Below are 17,677 nucleotides of genomic sequence, written 5' to 3'. Positions count from 1 at the left end.
TCCCTGCTTGGCGATTCCTTAAATTCCAATTGGACTAACTTACATTAGATGATAATAATGAAGCAGCAAAAAGAAAAAAGAATTTAAAAAATAATGAATGCAAAGGAGAAAAGGTGGAAAAGGAAGAGAATGTGATGAAACGTCCCAGCACAGAGAGGGCAAATGGGCATCACTGCACCCTCCAGCCCCAGCTGCAGACCTGGCTCCCACACATCAGCACATTCCTCTGAGCCCGATGTGGGCTCGGAGCTCCCTCAGCAAGGCGCTCTAGGAAGCCTCGCCCCGCTCCGCCAGCTGGCCCACCGTGGGCCTCTTCCACTCCTGTGCTAACATGTTCCATTCACTTTACAGTAAATATTCGCCCTCCCCTGAGCACCATGGTTTAGGGATGACTCAGAAGAAAGACTGCTGACTACTTTTTCATATACATTTGGGTTGGGGAAGAGAAAAATAGGTTTTTGTCAAAGAAAGGAAGGGAAGAAGGGAGAGAAGGGCATTTATGATCACCTGCTTATGGCAGGCTTTATGCTAGTGTTTCACATGTGTCATCTCGGCTATGCTAATTGTCCCCCAATTGGTGAAACTATTCCATTTTAACAAGTGAGGGAACTGGCTCAAAAACACAAAGCCTGTGGTAGAGTCAGTATTTGAAATGAGAGTCTTTCAGATTTCAAAGCCCATCCTCAAAATATGAAATGAGACCACTGAACACATCCAAATATTTGTTGCAAAATAAATTTGTAAAATTCAATCTGAAAAAAATACATTAATGATTTTGCTAGTTGTAAAATAGAATAATCAGTTTAAAGCTTAACTTTCTATTACTCATGAATTTGTGAATAAACAGCCTCAATCTCTAATTCCCAGTGTCTTTTTTTTTCCTTACAAGGCCTCCTATTTAAAGTTTATGAGGAGGCGAAAGCCCCAGAAAGGTTTATTAAGCATCCATCATGGTGCCAGGCCCTACAGTGACCCTGAGTCAGAAGGAATTCACAGCCTCAGAGCTTCCACAGCCTCACACAGATCCATGTGACTCCTTATGCCAGGGCCCAGATTCAGGAGTCTTCTTAAGGATGTAATGTTCTTTGGTAGCACATGGTAGCCAGATGTTCTGTCTTTACTGAGGGCCAAACATGCAGGGAAGAAAAGTAAAATAGAGGGGCTTATGGTAAATATGAGAAAGAACTTAATAGATTAAATCTGGATTTTAGTACACACCAATTTGGAAATGGGTAATTAGGGGTAATTATCAAATTATCCAAGCCAAAATAACTCAGTTCCCTCCATTATCTATGTAAGAGAAAATTACTTTTTGGATTGAATTCTTCAGATAATTGTCCTGTATTTTGGGCATTTGAGTAGACAGTCTGAGTGGTCATTGATGTAGATTGAGGTCTTCAAGGAATATTTTAAAATAGGAAAAAGATTGATGCTTTTTACCATACGATTGGGGATATTTTTACTTTGATGCAAGTAGTATTAATCAAATTAGTAGATACATGATTCTTTGACCAGCATTTGGGACCATCATAGTTAAACCATGATAATTTCTACTTAATGTTTGAAATTAATTTTTAATTACAAAATAGTATATGAGTACCCCTTCCTCTAAAAATTTTAAATATCAGATATGAAACTAAATTCTTTCTTTCCACATCCTTAATTCCATTTCCCAGCACCTTGCCCCCATCGTGGTCCCTCTCTGAGTAGCCACTGTTATTCTTTTGACAGTTTTATTCTTTCAGAACACACACACACACACACACACAGAGGGAAAGAGATTGAAAGAAGGTAAAACCCTGCATTTTTAGATTAACTTACATCACACATTTTATACCACCTGGCAACTTGCTTATCTATTTAACAATATGTATTAGAGATAAATCCATGTCGTTCCATAGCCCTAACACATTCCTTTTAACTTCCACATTGAAATCAGTGATAATCATTTAACCATTCCTCTATTGGTGGAAATTGACACTGTGTCCAGTTGTTTGCCAACAGTGTTCAATAAACAGCCCTAAATGTTAAACGTTTGTGAGAATTTCTTTAGGGTGTATTTTGAGCCACTGACTTTTCCAAGTGAAACTGCTGTACTTCAGGAGTCATTTGAGTCTAACAAAGAGAAAAGACGTCAGAGAGACATGGGAGCCAGTTTCTCCTCAGATAGACTGTGTCACTGTAGGCAAGCCACTTCACTTCCCTGACATTCTGTTTCTTTAAGTCAGTGGTTTTTCAGCTTTTTCACATATGAGAATATCCTAGAGATTCTCTCACAGAGAATCGTGAGCCCACCTCCTGAGCTTCTGACTGAGTAGGAGTGTGTGTGCGCATGGGCTTCCAGCTGACACTGATGTGCTGGTCAGGAGACGACTGGAACAGCCACTCTTCCTGGTATATGTTGAAGAGAAAACCCTGTGAAAGAGGTCATAGTTAAAATTCTAAGAGCCCCAAACAGACTATCTAGGCAATATTTTAAATCTTCCAGCTTGCCCAAATATAATTGCAATAACCCAAGACTTGTTTTGGGTTAATGACAGACATCAGTTTTAAAATCACAGAAGCAAATTTTAGGCCAAAGGACAAGTCAACATAACATCTTTGTTGGAATGAATTGCCATCCAGTTCAACTACATAGCTAAAACTAGACTTTCTTTGGCAATATTCTTTACCTTATCAATCCTCTTCTCATTGAACAGTTCAAAAGTCTAAGAACTGACTTTCTGGCTCCCAAGGCAGCCCATTCCAAGTTTTCAGATGTCTGATCACAACCATGTCCTTCTAACCTTGAGCAAAACCGTTTTTCAGAAGCAGCTATGTATCTATCCCAGTTACACCCTATGGACTTTAGAAAACAAATCGTCTCTCTTCTCCATTTGATGGCAGTCAGTTATCATGTTCCCCTAAGTCAGTGGCTCTCAAACTCTACAGTGACTCAAAATCATCAGAGGAGCTTATTGAAATATCGATTCTTGATCCCCCAACTGCAGAGATTCTGATTCCACATCTTGGGTATGGCCCAGGAATCCACATCTTTTATGAACTCTCCAGGTGAATATGATGCAGATGGTCTGCCCATGACAATTTAAGAAACTAATGGGGTTCAGAATATGCTACCCTTAATTATGGGACCTTGGCATACTGCATATTTTAAGCAGAAGATATTTGAGAAAAGGCATTGTCTTGTCAGTGGGTTTCAGCCCCAGACAAGTTCACCATGGATTCCATGAGACCAAAAAATGACAATGGAATGTTCTTGGGGTGAAAGGGTTATATCCAACTTTATTCGCACGGTGGCAGGTCAATCACTAGAATCCCATCCACTCAGAGCAAGTGTGCATGCAGCAAGCTGTTCTCTGCTTCTGGCCCTCTCTATCCCCACAGCCTTCGCAGTTTCTGTCCTCAGTGCTGCCACCACGCCAGCCTCTGCTCTTCTGCAGCCTTACAGCCCACAGCACTGGGTGGAGCTCTTTATATAGTCAGTAACAACATATTGCCCACACATGTGTAGTGAGCAAACTGAACAGGGCTGGGTGAGAATCCTGGCCATAGGAACTTTTACTTCTCTACTGGCATGTGCAGAGAAGTAGGTCATAATACCCATAGAGAGATGCCTTCTCTATACCAGAAGGAAGTGAGCATCCTTAACTTCAAAGATAAAGGGGCACAGAGGAATCTGAGTGAACAAGTCTTGCTAAGTTTCCTCCAGTTTATTACACTTAGCTCACCTTTCTCCTTCACTTCTTCCCACAACTCTCCACTCTTTATCAAACCTAGCATAAGAGCACTCAGGTTTAATCATTTCTTCAAGTCTTCATTTCCTTATGAAGGCTCCTGCATCACATAAAATTTACATTGAATACATTTATATGCTTTTCTCCTGTAAATCTGTCTTTGTCAATCTAATTTGCAGACCCAGCCAAGGTCCCCAAGAGGGTCCAGTTTAAACTTTCTCCTCCCCTTCAAGACCTTAAGTCTTTTTGTGCCTAAGCTCAATGTCCCCAGTGTTTTAAGCAGCTCCTCCTGTGACATGGCTTGAGTGCCTTCACTATCCTGGTTGCTAAAGACTGCCTTCCAAAATACATCCTGAAGTATACTCATTAACACTCCCCTACCCTGGCTTTTTATTCTTCATAATACTTATCTCTACCCAAAATTATGTTTATTATGTACTTACTTAATGTTTGTCTTCCCGACTAGAATACAAGCTTCATAAGGGCATGGAAATTGTCCACCTTGCTCATTAACCTCATTCCAATCTTCCATCAATACTTGGCACATCAGTAGGTCCTAAATAAGAGTTTTTTTATGAAGAATGAGTAGAATGGGAATAAAAAGCCAATTTAGTCTAGAAAGTGATGACTGAGAACAACATGGCTAACCCAAACCCCAGAACTATGCAAAATGAATGATCCATCCTGAAAGAAGGTGTTTGCTTCAAGCTTTTAGGAGAAAAAAGGGAAACCTTTTAAAAAGTCACTATTGGCTTAGGGCTGTGTGAATCTCCATTAGTGGTACAGATGTTTCGTATGCCTTTGAGTATAAAACAAACCAGAGGGATGAGTCCAAGCAGAGCTTATTCATTGTAGGTTGGGATTTCAAAAGCATCTTTGAAAGATGAAAATCATTCCCAAACAATGTAAAAATGTAGAAGCAGAATGACCAATATGAGAGGTGCAAATTTAAAATGTCAGAGGTTACAAAAATGTAAGCAATCTCCAATGCTAATGTACTTTTTATCTAAAATGGATGACTCTCAGCTCTCTCTCTTCTCTCCTTCCCTTCCAGGAGTATGGGTAATCATTAGGAAAAAATAGAGAAATTAAATTCATTGTATATATTTTCTATTGTCAGGACTTCATTGAAAACAAAAGTTCAGCCTCATCAGTAGCTAAGGAAATGCAAATTAAACACCATTTTTTATACCTATTTTGGCAATAATAAGTCTGACAATACCTTGGATTGACATGCACAGAGAGCAACAGGACTCTCGTGCTCCACTGGTTCAAATCGATGTGATCACTTTAGAAAGCAGTTTGATTTTTTAGTAAACTCCAACATGAACATATTATACTAACCAATACTTCTACTTGAAGGGTTATAAGTAGAAAATGACAATATTTCTGAGCCCACTAGACCTTTTAGGACTGCTCAGTAGCACTGGGTCTACCTAAGTGTGAGGACTTCCTGCTTCAGCCTGCCCATGTGTTTGTGCTTCTTTTGAGTCAAACCTCTATAGTCTGGATTTTTGTTATTTCTTCTTCCTCTTGCTAAGATAATTTTCAGAAGAAAGTAAAATCATGACTCATATACAGATAGATATAAAGATGAATGTGTTGCAAGAATTTATTTTATTTATGTGATATGAGGGAACCAGGCAGATGTTATAATCTGTTCAAAGGCAAAGTCAAAACAGCACAGGCATATATGAAGTAAAGGAATGTTGAGATGAGTAGCAAATGGATACAAAACTGGTTTTTCCAGTGGGGAGGAAGGCAGTTAAAATCATCACTAGACTGGACAGAATTTATGTATCTGTCAGTTACCTATTATTTAGGAAAAGTTACAAAATAGGTCAAAGAAGATGAACAGGGATAGAATCTGATAATCCAAAAGGGGACTCTAAAGATGATGTATGTAGTTTTCCATCGAAACACCAGGGCCTTATTGACACATTAGTCCAATTAGAATATTGTTTGGACTCTTCACCCCTGTGTCAAGGAGCACCTGACAGCTGGTGTTCAGATATAGGAAATCAACACTTCTCCTAAGTCAAAAGCTCAATATTCCAGATCACTGTAGACACTCACAAGTTCCAATGAGATGGAAAGTGCTGGAGCATCACAGGTCTCTGTTAGAGAATCAGATACCACCAGATATATACAAAAAGAGCTAAGGGTAGATGCAGATTCGATCAATATAAAGCAGCCTGAACTTGGAATTAGACCTGGGTAAGCCTCAGGCCTCCACTTCCTATGTCTGTTTCCTTGAGCTATTTGCCTTCTTTCTGATTTTTCTCCTTTATACAAAGTAAGACTTTTTATTGGTGACTTCAAATTCCCTTCAGAATCTAAATGTTTATTACAGAAGCCAGCCAGTCTCTTACACAGATGGCCCTGTGAGAATTCCTAGGCAAGGAGTTTTGACACAGAGTAGGAAAGATCTATTTGTGAATGTGAGGAGGAACAGCTGGAGTGGGGTGTCCTAGTCCCCCAGTGTGCAGCACAGAAGCCCTAGTATTTGTGGGAAACTTGGGAAGTTCAGTGACAAATGGAGAAGAAATAATAGAGAGGAAAGAAAGTTACTAAAAAAAACATTCTTCTGTCAACTCACAGTTTTGCACAGGACTTGCCTCTACCTTTAGGAACATTATCAGAAGTTTATCACCAAGGTTGGCACTGTATCTGCTCAGTGGGTCTCAATTGCAGCAAAGGGGAACTGGAACTGTATGAGGGTTCTCCAGTTAACCAGAATATATATCTATATATAAAAAATATGTAATATATAGCATATAATATTTATGTATAATATTTAAATATATATAAGTAATAAATGTATTATTTTAGAATTATATATATATATATATATATGTATACATATATATATATACAGAGAGAGATATTTTAAGGAATTGACTCATGTAATTATAAGGGCTGCCAAGTCAGAAACTTGCAGGCAGGCTGGCAAGCTGGCAGGCTAGAAGTTCCAGCCGGAGTTGCGGTCTTGTGCCTGAAGGCAATCTGGAGATAAAGTTCATCCTCAGGGGACCACAGCCTTTCTCTTAAGGCTTTCAGCCTATTGAATGAGGCCCACCCACAGGATAGAGTGGCTTTACTCAAATGTTAACAATATTAATTCTTCTGACCCATAAACATAGTCTCTTTATCCATTTATTTAGGACTTCTTTAACTTTTCTTAGCCAATATTTGTAGTTTGAAATGTATAGGTCTCATACATTTATTATCAGATTTATCCCTATTATTTCACATTTTTAAATGTTATTATCAATGATACTGCTTTTTCTATTTTGATTTTCAATTGCTGGTTGTCTGTATGTAGAAATACAATGATTTTTGTATATTAATCTTTATTCTATGACCTTGCTAAACTCATTTATTCCAATAGTTTGTTGGGGTTTTTTTGTAGATTCCTTTGGATTTTCTATATAGACAGTTGTGTCATCTTCAAATTAAGACAATTTCTACTTATTCCTTTCTAATATGGATACTTTTACTTCCTTCTCTGGTCTTACTGCACTGGCTAGAATCTCTGGTACAATGTAGAACAGAAGCTGTTAGAGTGAATATCCTTGACTTGCTCCTAATCTTAAAGGGATAGCGTTCAGTCTTTCACCATTAAATATTATGGTAGCTGTAGGTTTTTCATAGATCCCTTTTTAAAATCAGGTTGAGAAAGTTGTCTTGTAGCCTAAGCCTGTTGAGAAGTTTTGTTTTTTAAAAATAGGATTAGAAGTTGGATTTTGTCAAATGCTTTTCCTAACTTATTAATATCATATGCCTTTTTTAAGCATAAAGTTAATGTAGTATACAGTTATTCATAATATTCCTGTATTATCTTTTTAATATCTGTAGGATCCATAGACTATCACCAATCTCATACATTACATTGGTAATTTCTGTCTTCTTTTATTTTCTCTTCTCTTTTCTATTCTTTTTCCTGATCTATACGGTTGGAGGTTTACCAATGTTATTAAGCTGCTGAACAAACCACTTCTAGTTTCATTCATTGTTTGTCTATTTTCTGTTTCACTGATTTTTCACTCTGATTTTTATGATTCCCTTTCTTATGCTTACTTTGGATTTAATCTGTTTTTTTTATAACATGGTAGAGGCTGAGGTCATATATTAGAGACCATTCTTCTATTATAGGTGTTTAATGATATAATTTGCTAAGTACTACATTATCAGTATCCTACAAGTTTTGATAGGTTGTAATTTCATTTTCATTTGATCAAAAGTACTTTTTAATTTCTCTTTTGATTTCTTCAAAGAGCTGTGGGTTATTTAAACATCTGTTCATAAATATTTGGGAATTTTCCAGAAATCTTCCTATTCTTAATTTCTAATTTAATGCTATTATGATATGAGAGAGCATACTTTGTGTTCTTTTTTTTTTTTATTAATTTTATTTTGGTATCATTAATCTACAATTACATGAAGGACATTATGTTTACTAGGTTCCCCCCTTCACCAAGTCCCGCCCACATACCCGTTCACAGTCACTGCACATCAACATAGTAAGATGCTGTAAAATCACTACTTGTCTTCTCTGTGTTGCACAGCCCTCCCCGTGCCCCCCCCATTATACATGTTAATCATAATGCTCCCTTTTACTTTGTGTTCTTGAAATATTATTTCTGAAGTATGGAAATTCATTTTTTCATTCATTCATTATTTGTGAAGTATGGACTTGAACACTTAAATTATGAAGTACTGTTTTATGATCCAGAATATGTTCTATCATGGAAAATGTTTCCTATGCAGTTGAAAAGAATATATATTCTGTTACTGTTGGTTGGGATAGTCTTTAAGTGTCCATTAGTTGGTTGTTCAAGCCTTCTATATCCTTGAAATGTTTTTGCCTACATGTTTCATCCGTTATTGGGAGAGGGTTTTGAAATCTCTGAATTATAGAATTATCTATTTCTCTTTGCTGTACTATCAGTTTTAGCTTCATGTATTTTCAAGTTCTGTTATGTAGATGCAAAAATGCTTAAGAATTTTAAGTTATTTTGATGAATTGACCTTTTCATCACTGCGAAATAAACTTCTTTATCCTTGGTAATATTTTTTTATTCTGAAATCTGCTTTGTCTGATACTAATATAGCCAGTCCAGTTTTAATTTAATTTAAAAGTGTTAGCATCATTTATCTTTTCCTTTTCCTTTTAACGTATTTGTGCATTTTTTATAAGCAGCATATAGTTAACACTTTTTTATCCAGTGTGAAAATGTATGCCTTTAAATTTCGATGTTTTGACTATTTACATTTAACATTATTCATGCAGCTAGATTTAATCTATCATTTTATTTTTTTGTTCCTGTTTTTTGTTGTCTTTCCCTTCTTTTCCTACTTCTTTTGGATTTAGTGAGTATTTTTTAAGATTTCATTTTATCTTCTTTGTTGAGCTATTATTGTAGCTCTTTGTTTTATTATTTTAGGGGTTTCTTTATGATTTACAGTATGCATGTTTAACTTACCTTAAAGCAATACCATATCACTTCACAAATAGTATCAGAATCTTACACAAGTTCACTTCAACTCCTTTTCTGGCCTTTGTGCTATTACAATGTTTATACTATGTTATGCTGTCATACATTTCACTTACCTGTGTTTAATGTACTCCACAATACATTGTTGTTACTAATTTTAAACAGTGAACTATATTTTAAAGAGATTTAAATAATAAGAAAAATTTCTAGTGTATTTACCAATATAGTTACCCTCTGGTACTCTTAATTCCTTTATGTGGACCTGTATTTCTTCCTGGTATTATCTTCCTTCTTCTTGAAGGACTTCATTTAATATTTCTTCTAATGCAGGTCATCTGATGATGAGCGCTTTCGGCTTTTTATGTCTGAAAAGTCTTTATTTTGCCTTTGTTTTTGAAAGATACTTTTATAGAATATGAAAGTTTTTCTTGCAGTACTTTAAAGATTTTGCTCCATTGTCTTCCCACTTTCAGGGTTTCTTTGAGGATTCTACTGTCATATTTATGTTTGCTCCTCTGTATGTAACTGTCTTTTCTCTAATTGTTTTTAAGAATTTTTTCCTTATGACTGGTTTGGAGCAATTTGACTAAAATGTTCCTTGGCTTTGTTTTCATCAAGTTTTCTTTTTCTTCCACTCTTGGACTTTATTGAGATTTTTAGATCTGTTAGTTTATAGTTTTCATCATATTTGGAGAAATTTGCCATTATTTCTTCAAATACTTTTTCTTTGCCTTTGTCTTTTCTTTCTTTTTTCAGGGATTCCAATATAGAGATGCTACTCGAAATTATCCCACAGTTCCCTGATGCTTTCTTCTTTTTTCCCCTCTGGGTTGTCATGTCTTCAAGTTCACTAATCTTTTTTTCTGTTATGTCTCTACTGCTAATTCTATTCTATATATATTTTCATCTCAGACCTTTTAGTTTTCATTTCTAAAAGTACTATTTGTGTCTTTTTTATTTATTCTGTGTCTCTAACTCTTTGAACATATGGAATACAGATCAAATAACTGCTTTAATGTTCTCTGTTAATTCTATTATCTGTGTCACTTCTGAACCCATTTTAATTAGTGATTTTTCTCCTCATTATGGGTCATATTTTCCTGCATGCCTGATAATCTTTGACTAGATGCTAGACACTGTCAATTCTATCTTTTTGGGTGCTAAATGTTTTTGTATCCTTATTAACATCTTTGTTCTTTGTTCTTAAATGAAGTAACAGTTTCATAATCTTGGATCTTATTTTTAAGATCTTTAGGTAGCTGCAGAGCAATGTTTAGGAGTAATATTTCCTCACTACTAAAACAGGACCATTCTCAGTACATTATGATTTTTCTGTGAATTATGAGATCAAACAGTTTGGCTGGTAGAAACAGGCAGCATTCTCAGCCATGTATGTGCACTAGGCACTGTTCTGTCTAATCTCAAAGGATTCCTTTCCCCACCATGGGTAGTTCCCTCCCACACATGTGCTACTCACTATGCTGCTGAATACCTGAGGGGCCCTCCACACACCTCCAGGACTCTCTTGTCTCCATAGCTCTCTCCTAGTGCTCTGTCCTACATACTCTGGTTGCCTTAGATTGTCCCCCAACATGTGGTCATAGGTTCTGAAATCTGATTGGTCGAGTGTAAGCTGGGCTCTGACCACACTGTTTCAAGTCCATGAGCTCACATCTAGCTCTTTACAAGAAAGAAAATAACCTCACTGACAGTTGACTAGGAACACAGAAAGAATCCAGCATTTCTAAATATTTAATTTATTTTGCAACTGTGTCTTCTTTCAGTAGACACAGAGCCCATCATGAATAGAGTCCAGGGAAACTTTCCTTCTTCACTCCTTCGCCGCAGTCCCCTCGGTCTTTGTTCCCCCTCTCTGCCCTCTCTTGGTCCTGCTCTCTCTGAGGGAAGCCTAGAAGTTCTTGGGGACCTGATAGGCTTGGATTCTGACTCCATCTTGGAAGAGCAACATTTAATCATTACAGTTTCATAGAATAATGTCCCTCATGCTTTTCTGAGAGGAGTGTGCACAAGACCAAAAAGCTTTGAAATTCCTAAGAAATTCACCACAATTGGTTTTGGTTTGGTTCACCCACAATTTGAAATTCACCTACATTTGAAACAATAACCTTTGCTGGGGACACTCTGTAGAAAGCATAATAATTTTAATATGAAAGAAACACTATCTAAACAATGAAACTAAAAGAGACCAATTATTCCCAAATTTTGCAAATTTTTTATATAGAAACTTTTTATTTTTATGTAAGCAAATTTATCAATCTTTTCTGGTGAGAAGTAGTATTTACCTTTACCCTTTCTGGTTTCTCCCCCTTACACCAAACTTCATTAGCTGGATTCTCTAGACTTGATGATCTAGGGAGATTCTTCATGGTGGTTTAAAAATATGGCCACAAACTACTTGATATTTCTTCCTACCTGTAAGAGGTAGAACTTAATTTCTCTCTCATTGAATGTGGTCTAGTTTTAATGACTTGCTTCTAATGAATAAAGAATATGGAAGAATTGATGGTGTGTCACTTCCAAGCCTCAGTCATAAAAGTACTGCAAATTCCTTCTTGCTCTCTCTGGGATCCCTTATCCTGAGGGAAGCCATTTTCTATTCTGTGTATGAAGATATTCAAGCAGTCCTCTAGAGAGGCCCATGTAGCGAGAAACTGAGGCCTCCTGCCAACAGCCTGTAAGGAACTCTACTATTAGCCATGTGAGTGCACCATCTTGAAAAATAGAACCTCCAGCCCTAGTCAAGCTTTGAGATGACTGCAGCCCTGGCCAACATCTTGACTGTTATCTTATGAAAGACCCTGAGCCAGAATTGCCAAATAAGCTGCTCCTAGATTCCTGACCCTAACAAATTATGAGATGATAAATACCTGTTTTATAAGCCATTAAATTTTAGAGTAATTTGCTATGTAACAATGCAAAATAAAAATATCCTAGCACTTTACAAATCCTTCCAGTTTATGATTCTATAATTTAAGTGCAGGAGGGTGTATCTCTGGTTGCCTGTTTCTTTTACTAATACTTTACAAACTGCTTTGCCTGTTATATTTTAAAACTGTTCCTCAAAGAGTCTGCACTCCATGTAACAAAACATTTTAGACAGAAAATTAAATAACATTTTTGAATAGAGATATTTTTTTACTGAATATTTACTATTTTAATAACAATATTTCTTAATGAGATCTTGGGAAAGTTATCACTTTTTATAGAATTCTGAAACAGGAAAAAGCTCTTAGGTCTTTTTAGGGCCAACAGGAGCTATGTGGACCCCTTGACTTTGTATACAATGTGTTGTGTTAAGGAAGGGTATGTGTAGCTTTTACCAGATTTTCATAGAGTTTGACACCCTGCCCCTGCAAATGGGAGTTAAGAACCACTTACTTGGTTCCCATTCCAACCTGTGGGAATTCAGGTACCAGAGATAAATGACTTAACCATGGATAGAAACAGAGATCTCTTCACTCAACCTGAGAGATAAATTCTGACTGCAAAAGGCAGCTTAAGGCAGAACTGGTCTTTGCAATGTTTTCAACCTGTACACATATTTTGCTGTTGGATTATCTCCTGCTCATTTAACTCATCAGACTCCCTCAGGATAGCGGTGAAATGGATCTTCCCAAAAAGACCCCCTCTTGCTAGCATATCTTTTGTCTTAGTTTCTTTCAGTTTTTGCCTTTATACTGAAACACACTCGGGCTCAGCCAAAGTGTTTTTCATCATTGTACTTGTTAGAATACAAAATTACTCCATGGAGGAAATGCATTATATTTCTCTGCCCTGATTACTATTGATGCACATGTTTCTTTAATATGTTTTGAAACCTTCACCTCTTTACAGTACTATTACCTATCTCTTTCTAACTAAGATAGGTAAGAATATTATCACCATAACAAATTAAGAGATTTGGATTGAAGTACAAAAAATCACAGTTAAGTTTTAATATTTATGTTAGTTCTGGATATATTCTGCCTACTTAGAAATTATTGAGAACCATCCATAAATGCCTGAAAAACAACTATAAAACCTTACTTAAAGAGTTAGAACATATCTTGCATTCCTCTTATATCTTGCACAGTGCTTGTCAGTCATTAGATTCTCTTTAAATACTTCATCACCAATAGTATTGAACAGTTATCCTGAGCAAGTCTGAGCTGACTAAAGCCAAGGGAGCTCATGTGATAAGTGGCCAGACCTGATGGAAAGAATGTAGGAAATCCTGATTTTCCCACTGACTTTTACACCTCAAGCTAACTGTGCATCAGCTTTCCCAAGACATTCGCCCCATATAAATTTGCCATCTATTCCCACTGATCCCCATGTATTCCAGAACACAATCTTTCTGCTTTGCCCAAAGCCAAGTCAGAGAAGCCGTGACTAAAACTACAGTCCTAGAGAAATTGGAGTGACAAATCTGTGCTGATGCCATGGACTGCCCAGAAAGGCTTATTATACCCAACTCCTGGCTTTCTCTCTTCCCACTAAGCTCCAGAAGAAATCTGCTGTGAGATGTTCCTGGGTTTGGCCAAATTACCTAATATGGTCCTGGTCATCATTCAGGAGTTGGAGAGAGTATTGCCCCTCCTTCTCTAAGGTGTAAAAAGACTCAGAGTTTGGAAACATTCTCAGGATCTCTGAATGCAAATGTTCCCTGCAAATTCAGCATTACATCCTAACATGTAAAACAATCTTTCAGCTCAAAGATAAATTGCTCAAGTGCTAATCAGGTATGTTTATTTTTCCGTAAACAGAAATATATGGAATATTTGGCAGGAGAAAGGGACATATTTTATATTTTGGTGATTCTCTTAAAAGAGTAAAAACAGCTCTATATTTAAAAGTAATTCCAAAATAACAGATAGGCCTTGTCTGAGGTCTGGCACGAAAATCATTTGACAAGGAAATTAAGTTTGTTTTTAAACTTCTAAGAAGTTGATTTTAATTATAAATGGCAGCAGAGAGCAGAGAAAAGATTCCTGAAAGTTTTTGAAAGAAAAATCATGTAGTGTTCTAAGAGGATAATAGTCAACATTTTACATATATATATAGAGAGAGTTTGTTTTTAATTGAAAGAATAGAGAAGAAAAGGAGAGGGGGAAAACTCTTTTGGTGGTGTTCCTTAAATCTATGCAGAAACTCTTTCATATGAAAAGTATAGAAGTTCATTAAAATGAGTAACTTAGGAAGACAAATGTGATTTCAGTGATTGCATCAAGGAAACACCCAGCTTAAACCTGGAGACAGAGTGTAGCTCAGCAGTCTGTTCAGGAGTGTTAGGCTATGATCAGTTTTGCTATCTACAAATTGCTTCAGATAGGACTTTTCAAAGCAGAATCAAAATTCATATAGTAGGCTTACAAATTATAACATTTAAAATGATGACTTTCACTAGGAAAGCTATCTAAATTTCAGTTTTTAAGCAGGATTAGATGCTTTGATTTTGCATGCAAAAGATGTTAAGCATGCATTGAATATGAATTACAAAGTGATATTAAAAGGGAAATACATGTAGCAGAAAATATGAAAGTATGTAAGAGCCAAGTTAATAAGAATAAATTGTATATCTTTCACTATGTCGTATTTTTACTGCTCAATCAATGTTTGCTATTAAAAACAAAGCATGTCAGTGGGTCCAGAGCAAATCTATACTAAATTAAATGTTAACCAAAAATGCTTTATTCTACTCTTTCATTTTGTAGGTATTATTACTTGGCATTCAGAGCACACCAAACACCTCTTGCTACCAAAGAGAGCTGTGTTGCTATCTTGGAAAAATCCAGATTAGACAACTGGGCACTGGGAAAAACAAAGGTAGTTCTGTCTTTATTGTTCACATTGTCACCCACAATGCCCTGTGGTGTGTCTGTCTTTTGTCAGTGATATGAATGGCTCTGTAAGTTGTGTAGCTTAGCAGACAACAGTGATCTTTGCTACTCTTGGGTCAAGAGTCCTGGGACCTGAGACCAGAGTAGGTTTGCCTCCTATACTGCATACAGTTTGAGAACCATTTAGCATTTCTAGAATGAGATCTTTGAACTCATTTTAAAATGTCCCTTTTTCAATGCTAAGTATTTCAGCACCACATACAAATGCATAAATCATATTAATGACAATAATGAGTATCTTCCAGTTTTGTCCACTTTTCATTTGACTCATGTTGTATTATTTACTGTGTACTACCTTGATTGATAGTCTCATCATGTGTAGCTTTCCATTTGGGGAACGTCACATCCCTGCTGCATACCCGGTTTTTACAGTGCATTCTGAATTGCCCTACAAAGCCTGCCTTAGGCTGAGCGTTGATGGCAACATTGCTGCTCCTCAGCAGAAATATGACTGGGGGCCATCCACGTCCCTGCTCCAAACTTCCCCTGTTGGCTGTGGGTCAGTTGTGTTGGTTAGCACCTCCATCAGAGACTGTGGGGAAGGATAGACGAGATCAGCTGAGAAAATGGAACTCCTGGCAGAAATGAAGCTGACTTGAAGAACATTTGGGATCTCCCAAACCCTGTTAAACCTTGTTGTCTGTTTGCATCCATAGTCAGGGTTTGGCTCAACCTTAGGAGGAGAATTGTATTTGCTCCCAAGAAGTCAGAAACATTAGCCTAAGTCAAATCACTGTGAACTTTATTTAGATAATGGTTTTAATATCCACATTAAGAATATGCTGGAGTAAACTGAATTTCTGTTTGGGAACTCATATGTAATGCTAAAACCAATGTCTCATTTCAGGTTTTTCTCAAATACTACCATGTTGAGCAATTAAATTTGTTACTGCGAGAAGTTATAGGCAGAGTGGTTGTGCTGCAGGCATATGCCAAGGGGTGGCTTGGAGCCAGGAAATACAAAAGAGTCCGAGAGAAGAGAGAAAAAGGGGCTATTGCCATACAGTCAGGTAAATGGTCCTGAATCTTAGCGTCTCATTAAGTCCTGGGGGCCACCCACCTGTTGCTTTTCTCAGTGGTTTCTTCTCTTCCTCCCTCCCTTCCTTCCCTCCCTTCCTCTCTTCCTTGCTTTAGCACCTATTTATCAAGTGTCTACTGCAGGCCAGCCCTGTGCCAAGTGCTGGGGATATAGCCACAAGCAAGACCACCCTGGCCCTTACCTGGCCTCCAGACAAGCAAACAAGCCATCACACACACTATGACAAGTGGCAAGATACAAGCAGTATGAAGTTGAACAGATGTAAAACCCAAATCACACAAGCATGGGCCCCTTCTCCCAGATGACTGATGTGATGTACACTTCAGGTCCATTATCAGGTTTTCAGCATCAGGATTTCTAATGCCATTTCCAGAAGGCTTTTCTAGCCTAGAACTTGTAAATGGAGGGAACAAATTACTAAGCTCTCTCAGATGCCCAGTCCGTTCAGTGCCAGTTCCTGAACATAGCAGATGATTTCCTTTGTGCTCTCATAACCCAGAATCATAATATCCAGTCTGTATTTTATAGCCTCACTCAGCCACATGGAGAGCTGCAATGCCTGTGAGGGAGCAGACTGCCAGGCAGTCAGGGCCGCAGGGGATGTTTGCCTTCTCTTCTCTTCTCCGCCTTTGCCCTTTCCATCCCGTCTTTTCCCCTCCCTTAGCACAGTTCTTAGCCAACTGTTCGCCCTCCCTGAGTGCACGCATTGGGCTGCTAGTCATTCCCCTGGACTACCCCCATTATAGTTCTCTCCTCCAACTGTCGTGTTTACACCTTCTGCCCAAATAAAAAATACCGAATGGGTTAGGCTATTCCACTTCTTTCCTACCATCCCATCAGCCCACCCACCCTGCAAGTCCCAAAAGTAGAGCCCCCTTCATGGATGGAGAAGCAGGGGCCACCTCACTGGGGACAGAGGCCCAGGAGGTCGTGAGCAGAATCCAGAGTGGTCTGGAAACTCACTGCCCAGACAGCAATGACTCCTTCTTAGACGTGTCCTGGAGGCCACTTTCCCCATCATTGCTCACGTTTCTCTGCCCATTTTGTTCAATGAGAAAGCAGGAGGGAGAAGACAGGTCATAGATTGGAGGAAAACAGCTTATATCAATTCTCTGGCAAATTCTTAAATTAATGTCATTCCTAGCACATGGTTTTGTATTTTTAGCCTGGAGAGGATATGATGCTCAGAGGAAATTTAAGAAAATAAACAACAGAAGGAGTGAGTCAGCTGTTCATATTCAAGCAGGTAATTAAAACATCATTTTTATAGCATCCACTTGAAAATGTTCTGTGATTAAGTTCATATGAGTTTAGAAAAGCTGAAAGGTTAATAATTCAGGAGCACTGGAATAGGAGTCGAGAGCTCTAGTGGGGGTTTCTAGTGCTTGTTCTGACACACCCCCTGTGTGATGAGGAGGAGGCTAACAGTGAGCGTGTGCTGCTTGCAGCGCTTGGCTAAGGATGCTTTTAATAGGCTCTCTTACATTCCCAATTTTATAAAGGGGA

General features: G+C 37.7%; 1 protein-coding gene across 1 annotated transcript in view; it reads left to right on the top strand.

Moving 5' to 3' along the window:
- MYO3B (myosin IIIB) overlaps positions 1-17,677 on the top strand; it is a 487,104-nt gene that overhangs the window by 315,027 nt on the left and 154,400 nt on the right. Inside the window, exons 26-28 of the mRNA XM_057503926.1 lie at positions 14,947-15,058; positions 15,980-16,142; positions 17,337-17,417. Of these exons, the coding sequence (XP_057359909.1) occupies positions 14,947-15,058; positions 15,980-16,142; positions 17,337-17,417 (356 nt within the window). The remainder of the gene's footprint in view (positions 1-14,946; positions 15,059-15,979; positions 16,143-17,336; positions 17,418-17,677) is intronic.

Source organism: Manis pentadactyla, chromosome 6 (assembly GCF_030020395.1).
Source record: "Manis pentadactyla isolate mManPen7 chromosome 6, mManPen7.hap1, whole genome shotgun sequence".
Taxonomy (NCBI): domain Eukaryota; kingdom Metazoa; phylum Chordata; class Mammalia; order Pholidota; family Manidae; genus Manis; species Manis pentadactyla.
The sequence above is the reverse complement of the archived record's forward strand: the minus strand, read 5'-3'. Positions and strand labels throughout refer to the sequence as shown.